General features: G+C 44.2%; 1 protein-coding gene across 3 annotated transcripts in view; it reads left to right on the top strand.

The window, feature by feature from the left end:
- THSD4 (thrombospondin type 1 domain containing 4) overlaps nucleotides 1–24,145 on the top strand; it is a 575,779-nt gene that overhangs the window by 27,834 nt on the left and 523,800 nt on the right. For 2 of the 3 annotated variants that reach the window (XM_055320025.1, XM_055320026.1), the window contains exon 3: nucleotides 8,112–8,181. In XM_055320025.1, the coding sequence (XP_055176000.1) occupies nucleotides 8,112–8,181 (70 nt within the window). Of the gene's footprint in view, nucleotides 1–7,836; nucleotides 7,887–8,111; nucleotides 8,182–24,145 lie in introns of those variants that run through there. The other variant, XM_055320024.1, reaches the window with a different exon arrangement.

Below are 24,145 nucleotides of genomic sequence, written 5' to 3'. Positions count from 1 at the left end.
AAAGACTATGAGGTAATTGGGAAGGATTGTGGGCACAATCTGTGTCCCTGTGCCAGTGACCAAGAAATGGGGCAGAGGAGGGGGAAATAGGGGAAGGAAGAAGACAAGAAAGAGGAAGGAGGAGGAGGAAGAGGAGAGGGAGGGGGAGGGTGAAAGGGGGAGGGGGAGAAAGGGAAGGGGAAGGGTGGGAGAGGGAGGAGGGGGCAGATGGAAAGGGGAGAAGGAAGGAGAGGACAGGGGAAGAGGGGGAGGATGGAAAGGGGAAGAAGGCAGAGGAGGAAGGAGGGGGAGGAGGGGAGGATGGAAAGGGGAGGAGGGAGAGGAGGAAGGAGAGGACAGGGGAGGAGGAGGAGGATGGAAAGGGGAGGAAGGGGGAGGAGGAGGAAGAGGGGGAGGAGGGGAGGATGGAAAGGGGAGGAAGGGGGAGGAGGAGGAAGAGGGGGAGGAGAGGGGAAGGAGGGGGGAAGAAGGGGAAGAGGGGGGAGGAGGAGGGAGAGGCAAAAGAGGAGAAGGGGCCAGGTTTGATTATTGGTGTTAAGCTGTATGGTGCTAATACAGCTGGAGAGACTTTGTGTAGCCCTCATCTAAACCGCCAGCCAGTTGATGCTTAATAAATATCTGTTGAGTATTGAATAAGTTAATAATTTTCTTTGGTGTAGAAGCAAGTAGAAAATGTTTCTTTCCTGACGAGGATTGTTAGCTAATTACAAAAGCAGGTTGAAGCAGAAAATCCTACAAATGATACACACACACCTTTAACAGTTTATTTTTAACTTAAAACACATGTACCTTCATTCACTATTTTTTGATGTGGGGCCAAGGACTTTTCTTTGAGCACGGAGCCCTGATTGTCCTTCTTGCACAGACCGCACCCATAAGCATTATCTAAGGTTTCCATTTGAGTTTCTTTAATGTGGAGTGAGAATGTAAAGACATTTGCAAAGCAACCCGAGTTCAGATGCTTCTCGATTTTTATTATTTTTGCCCCTAATCATTTACAGTTGTCTCATCCACACCTAATTTGCCAGCAGTTTTTTTTTTTTTTTCTTCTTGGCTACTTGCCTTTATTGGGTCTTTCCAAAGCATTCAGCTTCATTTTTGTAGAAAAAAACCAACAACTACTCTTTCTTTTTGTGCTCTGTTGCGTGGGTTTGTGTACTGTGTGGATGTTTGTATGTACTTTCAAAGCAACTGGCATCAACAGGTTTGGGAACATGGTTGGTTCTGCAGGAACACCACTCTTCTGGTGGGAGCAGAAAGCCACGAGGGTACCGGGGAAGAACCTGCTGGAATCTTTTATGGGAAGCCTGGTAGGAGAGCCATCCGAATGGTAGGCAGAGAGGCTAGGAGGAAATAAAATCGTTTTTTGGAGGGCTGCCTTGGCAAACTGCTACCTATAAAATGATGGCAGGCATTCAGACAGTATTGATTTTTCTTTATGCCTGGCACAGCCCTGCACCTGGACCATGTCCTCATCACTCAGTACTTGACTGTAGGGTTTCCTAGAACATTCTGTACCAAAAAGGATTCAATAGAGTCAAGGTGTGATCACTGGGCTGCCAGCTACCAATTCCTTATGACCCAAGTGGGTTGATTGGCCTTAGGGTCACACTGGCCCCCGCCTCCCCACCTCCCCTGGCCAGGGGCTAGAATCTGTAACTGCTAACCTGTGGAAATCCTCTTTTTAGAACTGCCTTCCTTTTGCCAGTTCTTTTATTTTCCCCCCAGAGAATTCCAGGATGCACTTAGAAAACACTTCATCGCTGGAGTGTGACTGACAGCAGCACTTTGCATCTCTTTCACCAGCGACCCTCCCTCCCTCCCCCTGGTTCTTCTCTCTCTCTCACTTCATTTCATCCTTCCATTCTTGGATCCATCGGGTATTTATTGGCCCCAAGGTGGGACCAGGGCAATGTCGACTGCCTGCTAGCTGCAAATATGGATCAGAAACCATTTCCTTGAGAAATCCACCGTCGAAGTAGGGGAATTTACCAAAGGGTGTTATGTCTTAAAAAGCTGAGCCATGAAAAAAAAAAAAAAAAAAAAAAAAGCTGAGCCATGATAGACACCTCACTTTTCCAGAGGGCCTGGTCCAGATAACACAACTGACTGCAATAAAAGCCAAGATGCATAGACTAGGTGTTTTTAAATCCAGGCTGCAGGTCAGAAACATTCACTCCATGAAAACCAGGCATACCCTTTCCCCGAGCCTGCTGGTCTTGCTTGGGCTCCAGGTTGGTTCTGAGGCCAAGGCTGACCCGAAGGGAGCCGAGTTCAGAGGACACAGGCTCATCAATGTGGGAAGCAGGGAGGAGACAGCAGAGGGCCAAGTGGATTCCGAAAATCCCCGGCAGCTGTGCTTTCAACCTGCTTTGCTCTGATGCTACCACCTTGTGTTCTACAGATGGTTTGAGATTCATGGGGGGCGGGCAAGGGGGTCTGGGCCATCTAAAAAAGGGGACTTAAGCTCAGCATACTCTGTAGAAGAAAGCAGGAAAATAAATAGAATGCATTTTTTTTTAAAATCTTGGGATTGAAATGGTTAGTTTCAATTATTTTAAAATTTAGAATGTTCTCTAGTGAGGCTGGATAAACTAGGTTTTATCACATGTACTTACTTTCTGATTATTTTTGCAAGGAGAAAGTAAAACAGATGTGTGAAGCCACAGCCTCCGAAGACTGAGGAGGAAAATCAATGTGATGAAATGCAAATGCTTGGTTTAAAGGGGTGTTGTGTCAATGAGGCCCAGGAGCACGGTGGTTGGGGGGTCCAGGCCACGGGGCTGACTGCTGGCATGGCAATCAGCCTTTGCCACTTAGTAGGTGTGCGAGGCCGTTGATAAATGACTTCGCCTCTCTGTGTCTCAATTTCCCCACCTGCAGAGTGGGTATAATAAGAGAGTCTGGTAGGATGGTTGTGGAGATTCAATGAAATTATACCGGTAAGCATTGAGATCCGTGGTAAACCCTCCAGTCCTCATTGTCCAAAGTCATTTGTAGCCTACCTCCCTCTCCTGCGGCCTCTACTCTTAACTGCTGTCAGAGGAAGGCAGGGGTTGAGGCGAACATGGTGACGGGCCCTCTGAGCAAAGCCTTTTCATCTCTGGAGCATTTGGCTCTCTTTTGGTAAGGTCAGTATAATTTTATGAGTTTCCAGGTTGCTCCCCAAATATCTCTTGGGTTATAGTCACTGAAGAGGAAAAGAAGTACGGTTTTGGTTTTGGTTTTTTTTCTTTTCCTGTTTTCATGGTTTTGTGACTTGATATGCTCAAGTGGTGTTTCGTTCATTGAGGTGATGCCAGGTACACGGTGGCTGTGACATGGTCCACCCTCCCTGGAGTTGAGAATGGGTGGGATGGGGGAAGGGGTTGAGGGGGTTGACCAAGGCAAATGCAGAAGCCCAGAGCGGAGCCCCAGTTCCATGATGTAAATCTTGCACCAAATTTCAATGAGTGTTATTTTCTACAGGAGGAAATGAAATGATGGAGTGTTTAAAATCTAGAACAATACTGGGGAGATGGCATTTTTTCCCCCTGTGTGTTCTGGTGTGAGATGTTGGGTTGTTTCTACTGCAAGGTGAATCGGAAATTCTTGGTAGGAATGTGGCTTCCCCCACTGCTTGGAGGGGAGTATGTGATTTGTTTGCCAAAGGCCTGGTAGCCTTCAATCTGTCAAAACGTTGCAAGCTGGGAGCGGTCTGCCAAAGCAAACTATCAAAGTGAAATAACACACGAGTTGCACACACACAGACACACACACATGCTCTCCCATTCCCCAAACATTAATTTTGAATTGGGTCAGGAGGAACGAGGATTTGGGCTTGATTGTTGGTGTTTTGAAGCAGTGTGGGCACAGCTCCGCACTACCAATTATGTAGGTATGTGTGAGCAGGGTGGGGTACCCTAACACAGAGTCTACTGAGCAGGGGTGGGAAACTTTCAGCCCTTGGCACTTTCATCTGGCCCCTGGGGTTATATATTGCTCTGGCTGCTGTTATTGCAACCCAAAGAATAATTTCCCCTCTGGGGGAATTTATTCTATTCCATTCAGAGCAGAGCCCATTTAATAACTAAGATTTTATTCCAGAATGAATTTTATTGGGTACCTCTCTGCATTTCAGTTTCACTAGGACCCAGCTCAATGAAGAAAGGAAGCATTTGAACATTGAAATATTATTTGTGTTGCATTTTTGCAACAAGAGGCACCAATAAACATACTGTTGCCATACCTCGTGTCAACCGTACGGGAATAAATTTTGAGGGCATCACATAGAAATTCAAAAACACAACTGATTTTAATAAATCCCTCATAAAATGACTTTTAAAAGCTCCCACAGTGATTCCGGGCATTTCTGAATCTGTTAATTCACACTATTTCCATTTATCTTGGAGTTTCATAAGTTGTCAAGATGATGTGAAGTCATTCATTAATTCAGTAAATTAAGCTTTTACTATACAGCAGACCCTTGCTAGATGTTGGGGAGTAAAGCAGTGGCAAGACCAACTCCTTGATCTCATGGAGCTTGAATTCTGGCAAGTGGAGGGAGAAATTTAAACGAATAAAGACTCAGTCCGTGAGATAGTAAGTGCTGTGGAGAAAAAGAAATAGGCTCTTTTGTGCAGACCCGGGGAGGCTTTATGGAAGGGACAGCTTTGGGCAGACACCCGAAAGAGGGGAGAGGACAGAGCTGTAGAAGTACCTGGGAATAGAGTTGACCAGGCAACTTGGAAGGCCCTTCCTCTGAGACCGAGGAACGCCCAGTATCTTCCCTCCTCGAATCTTTCACTCCTTGTCCTGCCCCAGATGCCCTTGGAAAGTTATGGAAGTACAGCCTGGGATGAGTGGTTGTGCAAAAGTGCTCCTGATTGCATTACAAATATGTATCTGCAAATACGTGTCTGCCAAGAACTTGGAGGGGCTGCGGTGTAACCATTTATGGAGCTGCTGTTTGTTTGTTTTTTTTTTTTAACAAAACCACACCAATTTGTTTTTGTTTGTTTGTTTTTTTTTTTATATGAGTAAACAGTGCCAGAGTGTGTTACCATGATTCAGAGTTGTAGGCACAGGTTCATGAGAGGCAGTCTTTCACCTTGACTCATTTGAGGTAGTCAGGGCAGGTCATGTTATTCCCATTTTACAGATGGGGAAACTGAGGCCCAGAGAGGATTTATTTGCACAAGCTCATGTAACTAAGGAGCCTAGACTCCTTAATTGTCATGTGATGCTCCTTGGTTTGGAGGACAAACTGGATCCAGTAAGGATTCAACTAGAAAATACACGTCCTCATCCCACCAGCGTGTTCACACCCACTTCTTTAGATGCCCCTACCTCGTGGCTGGAGGACATCTTGGGCGGTTTTCTGGTTTGTCACCAGTTAACTAGCAGTCTCATTTTCAAGTATCAAAAAGTCTTAAAAAAGGGGTGCCTGTGTGGATCAGTTGCGTAAGCATCTGACTCTTGATTTTGGTGCAGGTCGTGATCTCAAGGTCATGAGACTGAGCCTCACATCAGGCTCCGAGCTCAGTAGAGAGCCTGCTTGAGAGTTCTCTCTCTCCTTCTGGCCCGCCCCTCTGCTCTCTTTCTCTAAAATAAATAAACAAATCTTAAAAAAAAAAAAGGGAAAAAGTCCAAAAAAGTGTATGTATGTGTGGGAAGGGAGAACTTTATTGGCTGAATACCTGTCCTTTTAGAAGCTTTAGTTTTAGTGTCCTTCAGTAGTTTTTTGTATTAATCTAAGACATGATAACTTCACCATCTAGACCTGTACCACTAGTTCCCCGTGTGCTCAACAGCACAGATCTGTGTACCTGTGCAATTGGATAGGACAGAAATAGGGCACCTCCATCATCATAGAACATTCTGTTGGACAACGTCGGCCTAGATCCTCAGCAAGTTATAAACCAACTCTTCGATTCTCTTCATGACTAATTTCATCTTATACTTTTCAGAATAGATCCCACTTAGAAGGATTCTGTGTTTAGATATGCTACATTAAAAAGAAAGTCTATTAGATAAAAAAAGAAGGTCTAGTCAGATATAAGTTTTAGTCCATCATCCAACTCAAAGTGTTGCATGTGTCTCTCCTCCCCGCCAACTGGGAGGGTGAGGCCTCAGACACCTGTCGCAGGGGGGGAGAGAGGGGCTGGCACAGGCTCACTTCCCCGCCCTGCCCTCCCTCTGCCATTGTCAATGGCTCCAGGGTAGAGCCGGGAAGAGGAGGGGTAACTGGACAAAGGGCTTCCATGGCCTTGGTGCCTCTGCTGATCTGGTGTTGCTGACCTTGGGTTGGCAGATGTCTAAGTTCTGTATTCCTCTCTCGTGGCGCCCTTCGGTTGGTCCTTTGGAGAACCTACCCCTCACTTGGGGTCTCCCACTGCACATCTCTTTATGACCTTCCCCCCAGTCCCATACCCCATGGGTATCCACCACATATCACCTAACGTCGGCAAGCAGCCCCTGAGGAGGTCCTTTCTAGACAACCTAAACCCGGCATCCCAGGGTGCCTGCATACAGTTGACCGGGGAAATGCCAGCATCTTCTGTCCCTGAAAGCCCCAGAAATATAGGCTGCTCCCCCTCCAGCCCTTTCACCCCACTCTGCCCTCCCAACCCCTCAGGTTGGTTTTGGCCTTTGGATGCTTTTCAGAGGAGAATCGGGCACCTGTCCTTATATGCCCAAACATGAGAGCTCACATAAAGCTCTCTAAGTCATAGTCCTTCTTGCTTGGCTGGGGGGGTGGAGGGGGTGGGGACAGGGGAACTCTGCAGCCCAGCCCTTCTTGTTTGGAATGGGTGTGTATGTAATACCCTTGGGCCACAGCTTTGGGGCCTCAGAGCCTCAACTCTAAGACAGCAGTGGAAGGGATGCATCTGGCACCTCGTCACAGGTCCCTTCACCTGGCTTCCCATCCCACTGCCCTCTCTGACTAGGCTGTCCTCGTCCATTCTGGGTGGTCTGCTAAAACCTGGCTAATTTGCATACAAAGAGGGGCTTAGGGTGACATTTAGGATACTCCGAGATGGTGGGAGCCTTTTCTAACTCCACAAGCCCTAATGCCCATGTTCAGACAGGTTTCCTCATGTCCACCTCCGCACAATGAGTTTTGCTTGGACTGGAGCAGTGTTTCACATCTCACAATTGTGTTAGAAACCTCAAAAAGGGTGAAAACCCGGGGGTCTTCAGTCCTCAGGGTTAAACCCTAAAAAAGGATCCAAAAGACAACCAAGTAGGACAAGGGGCGTTTTTGCAGGGATCTTAAAACAATGGCATTGATGACTTCAGGTCAAGGGACTTTGAGCCTTTTAGTTAATTGACAACATTTATGGCTCTTCTGACTAATTAGCTGTGTGGGTGTTTTCACCACTGCAACCTTCAGTGATCCTTACAGAAGGTGAGAACATTGAGAGTCAGAGACATTAACTTGCCCGGATCACCCGGATGGCAGTGGTGGAGCTGGGATTCTAGCCCCAATGTGTTTGAATCCAAAGCTTCATCTCTCCCAGCAGACCCTGCTGTGTCAGGGCCAGCTGGCTCCCATTCCACACCTTCCCTTTATTTGATGACAAGCCCTAATCAGGGCTGGTGACAGTAGGGCTTAACACAGCTAATCCCGCCCATAGAGAACATATGTGACACTAAAAGGCCAAGAATGGGCAGAGGGAAGGCTCCAAGAGAAGCACGGGATGTAGGAGAGAGCTTCCCTGGCCAGGCTCAGAGCCCTACTTGTAGCCTGACCTTCTCCACTCTACTAGGGCCAAACATGCTCTAGCACTTTCTCTGTGTCAGTCCTCCCCAAACCTCTAAGCCAGCTGCGTCCTTGGCCCCGTCATACAGGGGAGGAGACTGAGGCTCATGAGGTTAAATATCCTGACCTGGAAACCCCGCTGGTAAGTGATAAAAGGTTTGATCCAGATCTGCCCCATGCCTTGGCCAGGCCCTCAGCCCTGTGCTGCCTTGAGGCTGGCCCTTGGCACCTGCCCTGGGTCACATCCCAGGGCGGGGGTTGGACTGTTCTCTCCCCTCTGGTGATGAGGTGGAGCTGCTGCCTCCGGCTGGATGCTGCTGCCTGGACCGTACTCACGGCCCTGCCTGTTGCTCTTTTTCCTTCTCAGTGTCCTGGGTTCCCTCCTGCTGCTTGGATTGCAGCTCGTCTGCCCACAGCCCTCCACTGAGCACAGAAAGGTAAGCCATTGGTGGTTCAGAAGCTTCTCGCTTCTCTGCACAAGGGGCCGGGGGCACTCCAGTCATTGCCCTGACTTTGGTTCTGTTTGGAGTGGAGTCACCACTACCGCTAATCTTGAGAGGAAGCATCGCTAATCTTTATAGAATGTTCCCTAGTCCTCCTGTCCCTCTAAGACCTTGGAGCTGGTGCCCAAAGTCAGTGTGCGATCTGAGGGCGTCGCTGGTGTTGCTGGCTGTGTCCTCGAGAATGGGACCTTGAGGGAGAGGTCAGTGAGGAGACTGCCCACCTGGGAGGGGTGGAGCACCAGCATGGAGCTTTTACCCTCTCTAGGGGCACCTTTTGGGGCAGCGGGTACTGATGATTAGGGAGAGAGCTCTAGGTAAAGCTGAGGCTGTAGCTGTGCAAGAGGAGCCCTGATAGGGAGCCGTGATCTTGGGTAGGAGGACGTAGCCCCTGGCAACCAGCAGCCAAGCAGGGAGGGAGCAGGGAAATAAGGACCTGGCCCTCTCTTTCCCCTCCTCCTCCATTTCCAGTTGGGGACTCCCATTAGCTGAGCCCAACCAAAAGAAGACAAAAGTCCCTCGGTGCAGTCCTCAGAGGCCAGCCTCCTAGGCAGCAGGGCTGGATGGAGAAGGGTGGACAGAGTATCTGGGGGGACAAACGGACAGTGTCAAGCATACTTCCCTTCAGGGCTCTGTGTTTATAGAAAATAAGCTATTTGCTGCTACCTAGACAGGTCAGCCACTGTCCTGCACCAGCACAGGTGCATGATAAACGCTTCCTTAGAAGCAGATGCATGAGATGACTCCGAGAAGGTCCTCCAAACCCCTTTTTGCTGCCAAGGAACCCCTCCTGTCTACATGTCATGAAATGCAGACACTTCTGAAAGGAATGGTAGGTCAAGGATTTGTATCTGAGTGTGGCAGGGTGGCTTGGAACCTTTCCCAAGAGAGGCATTTCATAGGGAAAGCCCAGGAGAGAAGGGAGCAGACCAGAGAGTATGTGCAAGGATTGGCCTGGATGTGACCCTTTTTGTGAAGTTCTTAAGGTTCTTGTCTGAACCATTTAACTTCTTGTAGGACTGTGGCTTATGTTCTATCTTTGTTTTTCCGGGCCAGATAGGAACCTGTATTGTACTGTATCCCCACTAGGATGTCAGCTCCGTGACACTGCCACCTTCCCAGCTCCCGGAATACAGCCTGGCATGGTGTAGGTGCCCAATAAAATACTTGTGAAGTGACCAACTGAATGAATGAATGAATGATGAATGAATGAATGGATGAATGGATAGAAAAGCTGGCCAAAGTCTAAGCATCATTTTGTTAGAGTCACTTGGAAAGTTATATCTCTCTCACTTTGCTGCATTATCCGCGTTCATAATTTCAAGAAATCAGAGAGGACAACTACTATAGATTGAAAGTTTGTGTCTCCCCTTGAATTCATAGGTTCAAACCTAATGTCCAATATGGTGATATCTGCAGGTGGAGACTTGGCAGGTGCTCAGGTCATGGGAGGAAAGCCCTGATGAATGGGATGAGTGCCCTTATTAGAGTTAGGAGAGATCTTGCTGCCTGCCCTGTAAAGATATGATGAGAAGAAGTCTGCTACCCAGAAGGAGTCTTGGTTTTCCAGCCTCCAGAACTGTGAGAAATAAATTTCTGTTGTTTATAAGTCACCCAGTCTATGGTACTTGCTTTTAACAGCTCAAATTGACTCTGGCAAAAATGGGCAGTGAGAAGTGGGGGTGCTGCTTTGAGAAATGGGTAAAATGGTGGAGGTGGCTTTGGAACTGGGTGGCGGGCAGGGACCAGACGGCCGTGGAGGTGCGTGCTAGAAGGAGCCTGTGTTGCCACAAGTGGACTTCTCAAGGTGTTTCTGGTACGAGCTCAGAAAGGGAAGAAGAGAGCTGTAGAGAAAGCCTCTGTCTGCTCAGAGAACAATGATCCTGAACAGAAAAGTGCTGGACTGTGGACGGTGAAGGAGTCTCACACGGAAATGAAGAACATGTCGTGGGAAACTTCAGGACAGGCCATGCTGGTTAAAAAATGGCAAAAAAAAGCTTTGGCTGAATTGTGTTCATGTCCCAGTGCTTTGTGGAAGGTAGGGCTTGCAAGCGATGAAATGAGATATTTAGCTGAAGCAATTTCTAAGCAAAGTATGGAAGGAGTGGCCTGGTTTCTCTCACCTGCTTGTAGTAAAATGTGAGAAAGAGAAACAACTTGAAGCTGGAATTGTTCATTGGAAAGGAAGAGAGCACAAAACTTCAAGATCTGGAACATTCTCAGTTTATTAGTATTGAAGAGAATGAGAAAGTCTTCAGGAGACAGCACTAAGGGTGTGGCCCAGAGGCCATTTTTGTTTTGTTTCTGTTTTGTTTATAGTGAAGTTCGATTTACCAACATATAGTATAACACCCAGCGCCCAGCCCATCACATGCCCTCCTCAGTGCCTGTCATCCAGTTACCCCAACCCTCCGCCCACCTCCGCTTCTGCAACCCTTTGTTCGTTTCCCAGAGTTAGGAGTTTCTCATGGTTTGTCTGCTTCTCTAATTTTTCCTACTCAGTTCCCCCACTTTCCCTTATAATCCCTTTCACTATTTCTTATAGTCCCCATATGGGTGAGACCATATGATGGTTGTCCTTCTCCGATTGACTTACTTCATTCAGCTTAATCCCCTCCAGTTCCATCCACGTCGAAGCAAATGGGGGGGGGTATTAATAAGAGTAGCCAGCCAGCTCACAGAAGCCACAAGATATTTTCCAAGACTGTGGAAGAATGTGAAGAGGGGGTTGCTTGTGCCTGACTCCCCATGTACCTACCACCTCACTTGGCAGTCTCCACGCCCAGCACTCTCCCCTCAGCTGCTCCAGGTGCTGCTCCAGCAACCAGCTGAGGTGCTCAACGAGCTGCAGGGGCATGGAGGCCTCCCAGAAGAGCCATGATCCCAGGCCCTAAGTCACAGTGGGGACAGGGCTGCCCAAAAGCTGTGGGGGCAGGGCAGCCAGGAGCCTTGGTGCCTCAACCTTGCCCCACAAAGCTGCAGGCCAGGAGCACTGTCACATTGAGTCTGGAGAGTGGAGCATCGAGCCAAAGAGGATTCTTTTTGAGCCTTAAGGTCTAACGAAATATGCCCCCTTAGGTCTTGTCACTCCTTGTTTGGAACTTGTCACTCCTCCTTTCCACTTCTCCCATTTGGTATGGGAATGCCTGTCCTGTGCCTTTCTTACCATTGTATTTCAGGAGCACATAACATGTCTGACTTCACAGATTCACAGTTGGAGAGCAGATTGCCCCAGGACAAATCATACCTGTGCCTCACCCGTAACTGATTTAGGTGATATTTAGATGGGACGTTGGACCTAGCCTTTAAAGTTGATGCTGGAACCAGCTAAGAATTTGGGGGCCATTTGGATGGAATGAATATATTTTGCATACAAGGACATGAATTTTGGGGGGCCTGGGTAGAATGTGATAAAATGAAATTTTTTTTAAAGATTTTATTTATTTATTCATGAAAGACAGAGAGAGAGAGAGGCAGAGACGCAGACAGAGGGAGAAGCAGTCTCCATGCAGGGAGCCTGATGTGGGACTCCATCCCGGGTCTCCAGGATCACGCCCTGGGCCAAAGGCAGGCGCCAAACCGCTGAGCCACCCAGGGATCCCCGATAGACTGAATTTATATGTTGAACCTTAGTTCCCAATGTGATGGTATTTGGAGGTGGGGCATTTGGGAAGTGATTTGGCCATGAGGGGATTATTGCTCTTATGAAAGAGATCCCAGAGAGGTCTCTGGCCCCCTCTGCTAGGTGAAGATACAGTGAGGAGCCTGCTGTCTACTAACCAGGAAATGGGCTCTCCTAGACACTAAACCTGCCAGTCCCTTAATCTCGGACATCCCAGCTTCCAGAACTGTGAAAAAGAAATGTATTTATTTACATTTTTTATATTGGCATAATTGCCCCCTCACCCTATTTATGGCATTTTTGCTATAGCCGCTGGCATAGACTAAGACAGCTGTCTTTTCATTATTAAGTTATTTATTAATGCTTAAAAGTATCAGGATTATTAATCCTAATAGTTGAATCAATTTTCCAGTATTTCATTCTAGTTGCTCAAATAGACCATCATAGATGAAAATATTTTACATATGATTAATTTACTTTGCTATTTCGCTTAGTTTTTCAGGTTAGCCTGATGACTGACATATACAGCCTGAACAAAAGGTTCACAAATAGGTATTGCCTTCATCTTTCTTAAAGTATTTGTTCTGAGAAATGGAAAAAAAAAGGCTTTATGAGTTACTTTGGAATGTTACATTTTATTTTGTTTACTTATTTTTAAGGATTTTATTTATTTATTTGAGAGAGAGCACAAACGGGGCAGGGGCGGAGAGAGAGAGGAAGAAGCAGACTCCCTGCGGAGCAGGGAGCCTGATGCAGGGCTCCGTCTGAGATCATGATCCCAGAATCCTGAGCTGAAGGTAGGCACTTAATGGACAGAGCCACCCAGGCACCCCTGGAATGCTGAATTTTAAAATTGAGCAAAAAGTATCCTATCTTGACACATGATACCTCCTCAAAATATTGTTGAGAACTTTGCAGTAGATTATTATATTTTTTTTTGCAAAATCATGTATAGATTAATTTACTTGTAGAATATACACTTTAGGACAGTTCTCAAATATAATCATATGCATTTTGGCTGCCAGAGTTATTGTCATTTACCCTATAGAAAAAGGATTCAATGCTCTCTTGGGTGTTGAATTTCTTCTTGCTGTTTTATTAGAGCCTTGTGGATCTGTGGCTGTCATCCTGCCTGCTAATATCCTAAAAATCCTGACAGCAGTATTTTTATGATAGCATCCATTTATTTCTGCAACATAAGCATCCATTTATTTCTGCAACATAAGAAATAGGTATTTGCTAAAACAGAGGTTAGAGATCTTTTGTTTTTTTGTTTTTGTTTTTGTTTTTTCTAAAAAAGGACCAGCTGTGAATATTTTAGGCTTTCTGGGCTACAAAGTTTCTGTTATAACTACTCAACTGTGCTTTTGTAGCACAAAGGCAGCCCTAGACAATAGGTAAATGAATGTGCATGATTGTATTCCAGTAAAACTTTATTTACAAAAACAGGTGGTTGGCTGGATTTGGCCCGTGACCCACAGTTTGGAGACCACCACTGTGATGTCTGATAGAGAGGAGTTAACTGCAAGTATATGTGTTTTGGAATTTAAACTTGGACGTGTTTCCTCCTGGAACTTTAAGGAACACAAATGATTTAAGAAGTCTATTTTTTTTCATTAAAACATAGAATTATGATTGCTATCAAATTGGTCTCATTGCTTCGATAAATCATAATTGAATTCCTGCTGACCTATTGTTTCCTGACAAAATCCATTCCCAATTTGTAGCAGAGAGCAGGAGAAAGAATTAGAAAACCATTTATGGTAAATTCTTAAGGGACGGCATTACTAATTTGTGCATATTGCTGTTTAGTTGTATATGAAAACTATCCACCAAAAGTCGCCTCTTTTTCTTTTTCATTACAATAGCATGTCCAACTTTAGCATATGGAAGCATTTCTGCAGTGTAAGTTATTCTGAGGAAAAGACATAATTTGTAAATGCTGTCAAGTAAACCATGCTTTTCTAAATGCAGTTTTGGTGACTGGATGCATCTCTGTATAACTCGTCCCTGGTGCAGGAAAAGGAGACTGTGGTGCAGAGTGTGAGTAGCTCTTTTCAGATATTTCTCTGCAGATGTCTTCCTCTTCTCCTGCAACAAGGACATGATTACAAGGGATGGCTCAACCTCGTTCTTGGTTGTTTTCAGTGACACTTGGCAAATGATTATATTTTTAAAACTTTCTGTGGCTTCATTTGCAGATAAGCTAAAACTGGGACCAGGAAAATAAACTTGACCAAGACTTTAATAAAAACCATCTGTTATTAATAACAAAACTATGTAGATGGTAGAAAGCTTTTACATTAATAAAACTATTCTACTATGTCTGCTCAATGGACATTGACTACGCAGGTTGCTTTGATAGGTCCTAATGTATATGGTCAACACAAGCTGTTTAGGAAAGAGCTGTGAAATGTCATATTTTATTCCTACAAATGAAAAAACATGTAGACTTTAAACACAACTGCATAATGTTTTTTTAAAGTTTACTTTTAAATTAAAAGTAGCACATGTATTACAAAGAATTTAGAAAACAATGCAAAACTAGAAGAAGGAAATAAAAACTCACTCCTTGGGCCCCCAGCCAAAGAAAAGTGCTCTTCAACTGTTATTTATAGAAACACTCAAACAAAAAGAATGGAGACACTACAGAATGAAGTAAGGGTGAAGAAAAATATTTGTTTTGCTAACTGATTAACAAGTCACAATGTGAACAGCAGGGGACCTTGTCACGGGTGTACAGCCCTGTACGATTAGTACAGTAGGATGTGCAGCCAATGATTTCAAATTGCCTGTTGCAGTGTCATACAGTTGGATATTGAACAGAAGGCCAATAGAAGGGCAAAAAGAAGTTTTTAGGCTACATAAAAGTTCTCAGATCATTGCTGCTATATTCAAGAAGAAGGAAGAAAAAAACTGTAATGCTTTTAGATGAAAATATATGAAACTATCTTCATGATTTGAGGTGGGGAGGAATTTCTTAAACAAGACATCAAAAGAATTAGACTACATTGAAATCAATAACTTTTGCTTATCAAAACATATCATTAGGAAAAGAGTGGAAAGATAAGCCATAAACAGTGAGAATATGCACAATAATACATTTGACCAAAGATTAATGTTGAGAATACATATTTAAAAAAAACCCTGCTGATCATTAAGAAATTTAAGCATTCCAGTTTGAAAATGGACCAAAGACTTGAATACACAGTTCACATAAGAGGGTATTCTTATGACCAATAAGCATATGAAGAGGTGCTCAATCAAAATCATTAGTCCTTAGGGAAATACAAATTAAAATGAGATACTACCAGAATAGCTTCAAATGAAAAACACCAACAGTACCAAGTGCTGATGAGGATGTGAGGCAACTGGAATTTCTGTTCATTGATGTTGGGAGTCTAAAATAGTGGACCCCTCTGGAAACTGTTTGGCAGCATCTCTTAAAGCTAAACATATGCCTATTCAGTGACCTGACTATTGTACTCCTAAGTATTTGCCCAAGGGAATATGGGTGCATGTATCCACCAAAATATGCATAAAAATGTTCTAAGCAGTGTCATTTACAACTACTCAAAATTGGAAATAATGCAAAAGTCTATCAACAATAGAATGGATACAAGATAACACTAAACAAAATTAAAAAATAAACTGATTCCAGCCAAAATGGAGTGGATTTACCCTCCCGTCTAGAACAAGAGCAAACCATCCAAGAAAGAGCAACAGGGACTAGTTTTCCTACCTGCTCCCCAAAACAACCCAAATCAAACATGACCAGACAACATATATGAAGCAATGGTTTTCAAACTATAGATATTGGTCAGCATAAGACAATGGTTTCTCAGAGATGGGAAGCAAATGAGTTAAAACCTAAAATTTTCCCAGCTTGAGAAAGTTTCCTACCCTTGGAGTGAAGTGGAAATGGGAACCCAAGCAGAGCCTGTTGGACTCCTTGATTTGAGGAGCTTGAGAGTCCAATGACACCATGGTGGCAAGACTCTGCAGGACAGAGTATCAGAGAGTTGAGCAACACTGAGAGAAGATACAGGAGAACCACATGGATTCTCATCAGGATGCAGCACAGGACTGATGAGCACATGCCTGTGATGCAACAGCCCAAGATTGAGAAAGAACTATGAAAGAATTGAAAGGAACACTATCCAGCACTCATGCAGCACCAGAAATAGTGATTCCTCCTAGCAGCCAGACTCTAAAAGCTCACAATCCAAGGGACACTGGAGAGAATATTCAGGAAACTCTTGCCATGGTCCTGGGGGGGATAATTGACCCTAGAGTGTGCGTTACTCTGGACCTAACTAACAAATCATAAAAGTACTACAGGAAAGGATCAAACCATTGCTAAGTAACTTAAATTCTAGCACAAAGTTCATGAATATAGGAACATAAAAATATCTAGCACTCAGAAAGGTACAATTCAAGATGCCTGACATTTGGTCAATGATTACTAGGAACTCACAGGAGCAGAAGAATACCCCTGTTCTTCATAAAGAGGACAACAATCAATGGAAACCAACTCAGAACTGACCCAGATTTTAGAATTTGAAAAAAAAAAGTATTAAAAGCTAATAAAAACATTAAAAGGATATTGAGATAGTATTTCACAGATTCATGAAGTGAAATAGAACCATGGAAGATATTAAAAATCCTTATCGAATTTATCAAGTTGAAAATGACAAAGTCTGAAATGAAAAATACGCTGGATGGGATTAATGGCAGATCTGACAGTGTAGAAGAAAAGATAAAAATGAACTTGAAGCTGTAACACTAGAAACTTTCTGAAACAAAACACAGAATGAGAAACAATTTTTAAAAATACACAGAACACCCATGAGCCCTGGGACAACTTCAAGTGGGCTTACATGCATGTAATTAGAATAATAAAGGAGAAGAGGTGGGAGGGAGTGACATAAAATATATATTTTTTTTAATTAGAAAATGTTGGGACACCTGGGTGGCTCAGCGATTGGATATCTGCCTTCGGCTCAGGCCATAGTCCTGGAGACCCAGGATCAAGTCCCACACTGGGCTCCCTGCATGGAGCCTGCTTCTCCCTCTGCTTATGTCTCTGCTTCTCTCTCTCTCTCTCTCTTTCTCTCTCTCTGTGTGTCTCTAATGAATAAATTTTTAAAAATTTTTTAAAAGATTAGAAAATGTTTCAAATTTGATGAAAAATATGAACTTAGGAATATCAATGAACCCCAAGCACTAGAAACATGAATAGCACCAAGTCACACCATAATCAAGTTGTTCAAAACTAGTAATAAAGAGAAAACATTCAAAAGCCCTTAGAGAATAGGGAGGGGCAAGATGGCGGAAGAGCAGGGTCCCCAAATCACCTGTCCCCACCAAGTTACCTAGATAACCTTCAAACCATCCTGAAAATCTACGAATTCAGCCTGAGATGTAAAGAGAGACCAGCTGGAATGCTACAGTGAGAAGAGTCCGCGCTTCTATCAAGGTAGGAAGACGGGGAAAAAGAAATAAAGGAACAAAAGGCCTCCGAGGGGGAGGGACCCCGCGAGGAGCCGGGCTGAGGCCGGGGCGAGTGTCCCCAGGACAGGAGAGCCCCGTCCCGTCCCGGAGGAGCAGGAGCTGCACCAACCTTCCCGGGCGGGCGGAAAGGGGCTCGCAGGGAGGTGGAGCAGGACCCAGGAGGGCGGGGATGCCCTCGGGCTCCCGGGGACACTAACAGACACCTGCGCCCCGGGAGAGTGCTCCGAGCTCCCTAAGGGCTGCAGCGCGCACGGCGGGACCGACCGGAGCAGCTCGGAGGGGCTCGGGAGCGGCTCCAGGGAGGGGGCTGCGGGGCGGGAGCGCGAATCCCACAGCGCAGGCCCCGGAGCACAGGGCGCCGGGACACAGCCCAGGATCCGGCCTCCCCCTGGGACAGGCAGAGGCCGGGAGGGCCCAGGACAGCAAGGACGCTCCTGCCCCGAGCTGAGCACATCAGCGGCCCCGCCCCGGAGCCTCCAGGCCCTGCGGACGGAGAGCCGAGAGCCCCGAGCCCCGTAGTTCCTGCGGAGGCTGAATCCAGGCTTCCAGAGTTGCCATAGCAACTGCTGCTGTTCCTCCCTGGGTCCCACGGGGTAAACAACCCCCGCTGAGCCCTGCAGCAGGCAGGGGCAGAGCAGCTCCCCCAAGTGCTAACACCTGAGAATCAGCGCAACAGGCCCCTCCCCCAGAAGACCAGCTAGAGGGACCAGTGATACTCCCCCGTGTTCCAATACAACTTGTTTTTGGCCACTCTGCACTGAGCAAAATGACTAGAAGGAAAACCTCACTTCAAAAGAAAGAATCAGAAACAGCCCTCTCTCCCACAGAGTTACAAAATCTGGATTACACTTCAATGTCAGAAAGCCAATTCAGAAGCACCATCATACAGCTACTGGTGGCTCTAGAAAAAAGCATTAAGGCCTCACGAGACTTCATGACTGCAGAATTTAGATCCAATCAGGCAGAAATTAAAAATCAATTGAATGAGATGCAATCCAAACTAGAAGTCCTAACGACGAGGGTTAACGTGGTGGAAGAACGAGTGAGTGACATAGAAGACAAGTTGATGGCAAAGAGGGAAACTGAGGAAAAAAGAGACAGACAATTAAGGGACCATGAAGACAGATTAAGGCAAATAAATGACAGTCTGAGGAAGAAAAACCTACGTTTAATTGGGGTTCCCGAGGGCGCCGAAAGGGCCAGAGGGCCAGAATATGTATTTGAACAAATCCTAGCTGAAAACTTTCCCAATCTGGGAAGGGAAACAGGCATTCAGATCCAGGAAATAGAGAGATCCCCCCCTAAAATCAATAAAAACCGTTCAACACCTCGACATCTAATAGTGAAGCTTGCAAATTCCAAAGATAAAGAGAAGATCCTTAAAGCAGCAAGAGACAAGAAGTCCCTGACTTTCATGGGGAGGAATATTAGGGTAACAGCAGACCTCTCCACAGAGACCTGGCAGGCCAGAAAGGGCTGGCAGGATATATTCAGGGTCCTAAATGAGAAGAACATGCAACCAAGAATACTTTATCCAGCAAGGCTCTCATTCAAAATGGAAGGAGAGATAAAGAGCTTCCAAGACAGGCAGGAACTGAAAGAATATGTGACCTCCAAACCAGCTCTGCAAGAAATTTTAAGGGGGACTCTTAAAACTCCCCTTTAAGAAGAAGTTCTAGTAACTCTGAACGTGAATGGGCTTAATGACCCCATCAAAAGGCGCAGAGTTTCAGACTGGATAAAAAAACAGGACCCATCTATTTGCTGTCTACAAGAGACTCATTTTAGACAGAAGGACACCTACAACCTGAAAATAAAAGGTTGGAGAACCATTTACCATTCAAATGGTTCTCAAAATATACCCTAAAAACTACAGAACACTTCTGAAAGAAATTGAGGAAGACACAAAGAGATGGAAAAATATTCCATGCTCATGGATTGGCAGAATTAATATTGTGAAAATGTCAATGTTACCCAGGGCAATTTACACGTATAATGCAATCCCTATCAAAATACCATGGACTTTCTTCAGAGACTTAGAACAAATTATTTTAAGATTTGTGTGGAATCAGAAAAGACCCCAAACAGCCAGGGGAATTTTAAAAAAAGAAAACCATATCTGGGGGCATCACAATGCCAGATTTCAGGTTGTACTACAAAGCTGTGTTCATCAAGACAGTGTGGTACTGGCACAAAAACAGACATATAGATCAATGGAACAGAACAGAGAACCCAGAAGTGGACCCTGAACTTTATGCTCAACTAATATACAATAAAGGAGGAAAGACGATCCACTAGAAGAAAGACAGTCTCTTCAATAAATGGTGCTGGGAAAATTGGACATCCACATGCAGAAGAATGAAACTGGACCACTCTCATGCACCATACACAAAGATAAACTCAAAATGGATGAAAGATCTAAATGTGAGACAAGATTCCATCAAAATCCCAGAGAAGAATTCAGGCAACACCCTTTTTGAACTTGGCCACAGTAACCGGAGAAGGACAAACAGTGTATGTTCTCATTCATTTGGGGAATATGAATAATAGCGAAAGGGAATATAAGGGAAGGGAGAAGAAATGTGTGAGAAATATCAGAAAGGGAGACAGAACATAAAGACTTCTAACTCTGGGAAATGAACTAGGGGTGGTGGAGGGGGAGGAGGGTGGGGGGTGGGGGTGAATGGGTGACGGGCACTGAGGGGTACACTTGACGGGATGAGCACTGGGTGTTATTCTGTATGTTGGTAAATTGAACACCAATAAAAATTAATTTATATAAAAAAAATAATAAATAATAGGCATTTCAATAGATACACGCTCAGGAATGACAATGCTAAAAAAAAAAAAAAAAAAAAAAAAAAAACAAAAGCCCTTAGAGACATGTTATACACATAGAAACAAAGATCAAGAGACAGCAGATTCCTTACCTCCTGCCACTCCTGTAAGGGAAACAACATCTTTAAAGCACTGAAAGAATAAAACTGTCAATCTAGAATTCTCCACTTAGAAAAAATATCTTTCAAAAATAAAGGTAAAGACATTTTTTCCCCCAGAAATACAGATGCTGTACTAACGTGTGCACCACTAGAATGGTTACAAGAAGTTCTTTAGGTAGAACGAAAATGGTATCAGGTGATATTTGATCTCCACAAAGGAATTCAGTGCACTAGAAATGATAAGTACATAGATAATTATATAAAGTTTTAAAGATTTATTTTATTTTTTAGATTTTTAAAAAAATGTATTTATTCACGAGAGACACACAGAGAGAGGCAGAGACACAGGCAAAGGGAGAAGTAGGCTTTCTTTGGGGAAGCCCAACGTGGGACTCAATCCTAGGACCCCGGGATCATCCCCTGAGCCAAAGGCAGATGCTCAACCACTGAGTGACCCAAGTGTCCCAAAGATTTATTTATTTTAGAGAGAGAGAATGCACACACAAAAGGGGGAGAAGGGAGGGGAGAGAGAGAGGCAGACTCTTCACTGAGTGTGGAGCCCCATGTGGGGCTTGATCTCAGACCCTGAAATCATGACCTGAGCCAAAATCAATAGTTGGATGCTTAACCGACTGAGCCATCCAGGTGCCCCAAGAGAGGCCCATCCAGAATTTGAATAAATATGTATGGTTTAAAAAATTATTTAAATATTTTTTGAAGGTTGACTCTTTAAATAAAAAAAAATAATGAGTCAGAGAGTGTATGTATAAGTAAAGTGTTAATACCAGAAGAGGATAAATGGAAATCCAGGATTATAAGGTTCTTATAATACATTAAAATTGTATCATATTACTTGAAGGCAGACTGATGAGTTAAAGATGTCTACTATAAACCCTAAAACAACCATTAAAGTAACAAAACAGAATACTTTAGCTGCCAGTCAAAAAAAGAGAAACAATAGAATTTGTTATTATTATTTTCAAATAATTCAAAAGAAGATAGAAAAAGAAAAAGGAATCAAAGAACAGATGGGACAACTAGAAAATAAACAGCAAGTTGGTAGACTTAAATATGATTATATTAATATTCACAAAAACAGCTCAAAGGCAGAGATTGATGATTGGATATAAAACAAGACACACAACTGTGTACTGTCCACAAGAAGCACATTTAAACATAAAGACACACATAGGTTAAAAGGATGGAAAAAGATAGGCCGTATTAACACTAGTCAAAAGATACCTGGACGGACCTTGTTACCATGAGATAAAGTAGATTTTGGAGCAAAAAAATATTGCCAAGGATAAAGAGGGTCCTTTCTTAAGAAAAGGAGTCAATTTATCAAGAGGACATAATAATCCTAAACATTTATGCACCTAATAATAGAGCTTCAAATTACTGAAGCAAATCTGATGTAACTACAAGAAGAAACAGACGAATCCATGAGTATAGTTAAGAGATTTTGGTATGCCCTTCTAATATTGATAGCACTCATGAACAGAGTTCATGTGGGAGAAGTAAGCTCATGAAAAGATGCTCAACATCTTTAGTCATTAGGGAAATACAAATTGGCAAATTGAAACCACAGTGAGATATGACTCCACACCCAGTAGAGTGGCTAAAGTGAAAAAGATTGATCATCCCAAGGCCTGATGGGAATGTGGAGGACCTGGTTTCCTCATATACTCTTAATGGGAATGAACAGTGGTAGATGACTTTGGAAAAGAGTTTGGCAGTTTCTTAAATAGTTATCTGCGTACCTACCGTAGGGTCCAATATTTACTCAAGAGAAAAGGAAATTTTTCTCCATACATAGATTTGTCCACGAATGTTCATAGTAGCTTTATATGCCATAAACTGGAAAGAACCCAAATGTCCATCAACAGATGAATGAATAAACAAACCTTAGTTTATCCGTACTAAGAAATACTGCTGCACAATAAAAACGTAGGAGCTATTGGCACATGCTGGAACATGGATGAACCTCATTATAAGTATGCTGAGTGAAAGAACCTATAGAAAAAAGTGGACATACTGTGCTATTGCGTTCATATAAGCTTCCAGAAGATGTAAACTGATCTGTAACAACAGAAGTCATATCAGTGTTTGAGAGGATAAGGGATTGAGAGGAAGGGAGGGTCGCCGAGGGGTCCAAAGAAACTTTTGGAGTGATGATATGATGGTGATGGTTTCATGGTGAGTATGTATCAATAATCTCATCAAGGTGGACACTTCAAATATGTCTAATTTATTGTGTGTCAGTTATACCTCGCAAGGCTGTTGGAAATAAACCATTAGACAACTAAATGAGTTTCATGTGATTCCCACACTGAACTCACTGATCAATTTTTCTTAACGAGCATATGATGCCAGCCACAAAAGCATCTACGGTACGATTCCATTTATATTTATTCAAGAGAAGGCAAAATTGATTTGTGGTGAAAAGAAAATCGGAGTAATGGATACCAACAGAGGGCGGTGAGATTGACCAGTGAGGGGCACAAAGAAACCTTCCAGGAGGTTGGAAATAGTCTAAATCTTGACCGAGTTGGTGGTGATTGACGGCTTAAAAGTAATCAAAGTCATCTATATACAGTAAGCCTACTTTACGTACTTTATATATCTTTTTTTAAAGATTGTATTATTCATGAGAGACACAGAGGGAGGCAGAGACACAGGCCGAGGGAGAAACAGGCTCCATGCAGGGAGCCCGAAGCGGGACTCAATCCCAGGACCCCGGGATCATGGCCTGAGCCGAAGGCAGACGCTCAACCACTAAGCCATGCAGATGTCCCTGCGCTTTATATATCTATACCTTAAAAAAGGAGGAAGAAAAAGAAGGCGACCACATAGTGCATCAAACTGCCCATGTGGAAGTGGTGGCGGGAGTCTTTGGAGCAGTGTGCGACTGTCCTTTGAGAGCAAGCAGGAAACAAAGATGCTCTTCAAAGAACAGCATAGGGCATACTCCCATTCGTGAGTGCCCAGCGAGAACCCTTCTAGAATTGGAAGCTGGCTCTAAAGCAGGCACTGTGTTGTTCCCAGCTGGTATTTGTCAGGCCTTCTGTTTCTAAGGGCATAAATATAACTGAGTGCTTCTGCAAAATTAAGAGTATTCTCACTCATGAAAAATGAAGAAATTAAAGTAAAAAGACCTTATTAAGGACCGAAAAAAATGTCAGTATTCACTGGTTCATGCTGTGCCAAATCTCTTGGATTCAAATCCAGGGGCAGAAAAATCTGATTCGCTTCTGTGACAAATGGAGCTGCGAGCTTAAGACTTGGAGCTTGGAAAGGCCTTTGCAACGTAGCAGAAAGAGCGCCTCTTCAAGGTTTTAGTTTGGGCACGATGGGGCCGTCCTGGCCTCTTAGCCTCTTCATGTTTAGGGTCAGGATTCCCATCAGATCTCTGATTTTTTTTTTCTGAGGATGTTGATTACCTGTGACATGAAGTGGAACTCAGAGTAAAGGACTCCACCTGGAACCTGGCATTGATGTTGGGCAGTGCTGGCTGACTTCCTTGACCGTGGGCCTTTGGGGACCTCTTTGTCTTCTCCGTCCTTGGCTGACTCAACTCGAATTGGTTTTTCATCCTCCCAGTCTGGTGCCAGGAAGACTAGGAGGAAGCCCTAGCTGTCCTCCTCCCCAGCATGGTGGCCCTTGCCTTCAGCCACGTTTGTGAAACCTTGCCTGTTTCAGATCCCTCTATCTCTGGATTTGAAAGGAATTGTTAGCTTGAGGAAAATTGCCAAGTCAAGGAATGAAACATGAAAGACCTAGAAAAACTTGGGTCGCATACCCTATTTGTAGAAGTTTGTGAAGATGC

Source organism: Nyctereutes procyonoides, unplaced genomic scaffold (assembly GCF_905146905.1).
Source record: "Nyctereutes procyonoides isolate TBG_1078 unplaced genomic scaffold, NYPRO_anot_genome, whole genome shotgun sequence".
In the NCBI taxonomy this organism is placed as follows: domain Eukaryota; kingdom Metazoa; phylum Chordata; class Mammalia; order Carnivora; family Canidae; genus Nyctereutes; species Nyctereutes procyonoides.
Note: the sequence above shows the minus strand (reverse complement) of the source record. Positions and strands in the feature narration are given on the sequence as shown.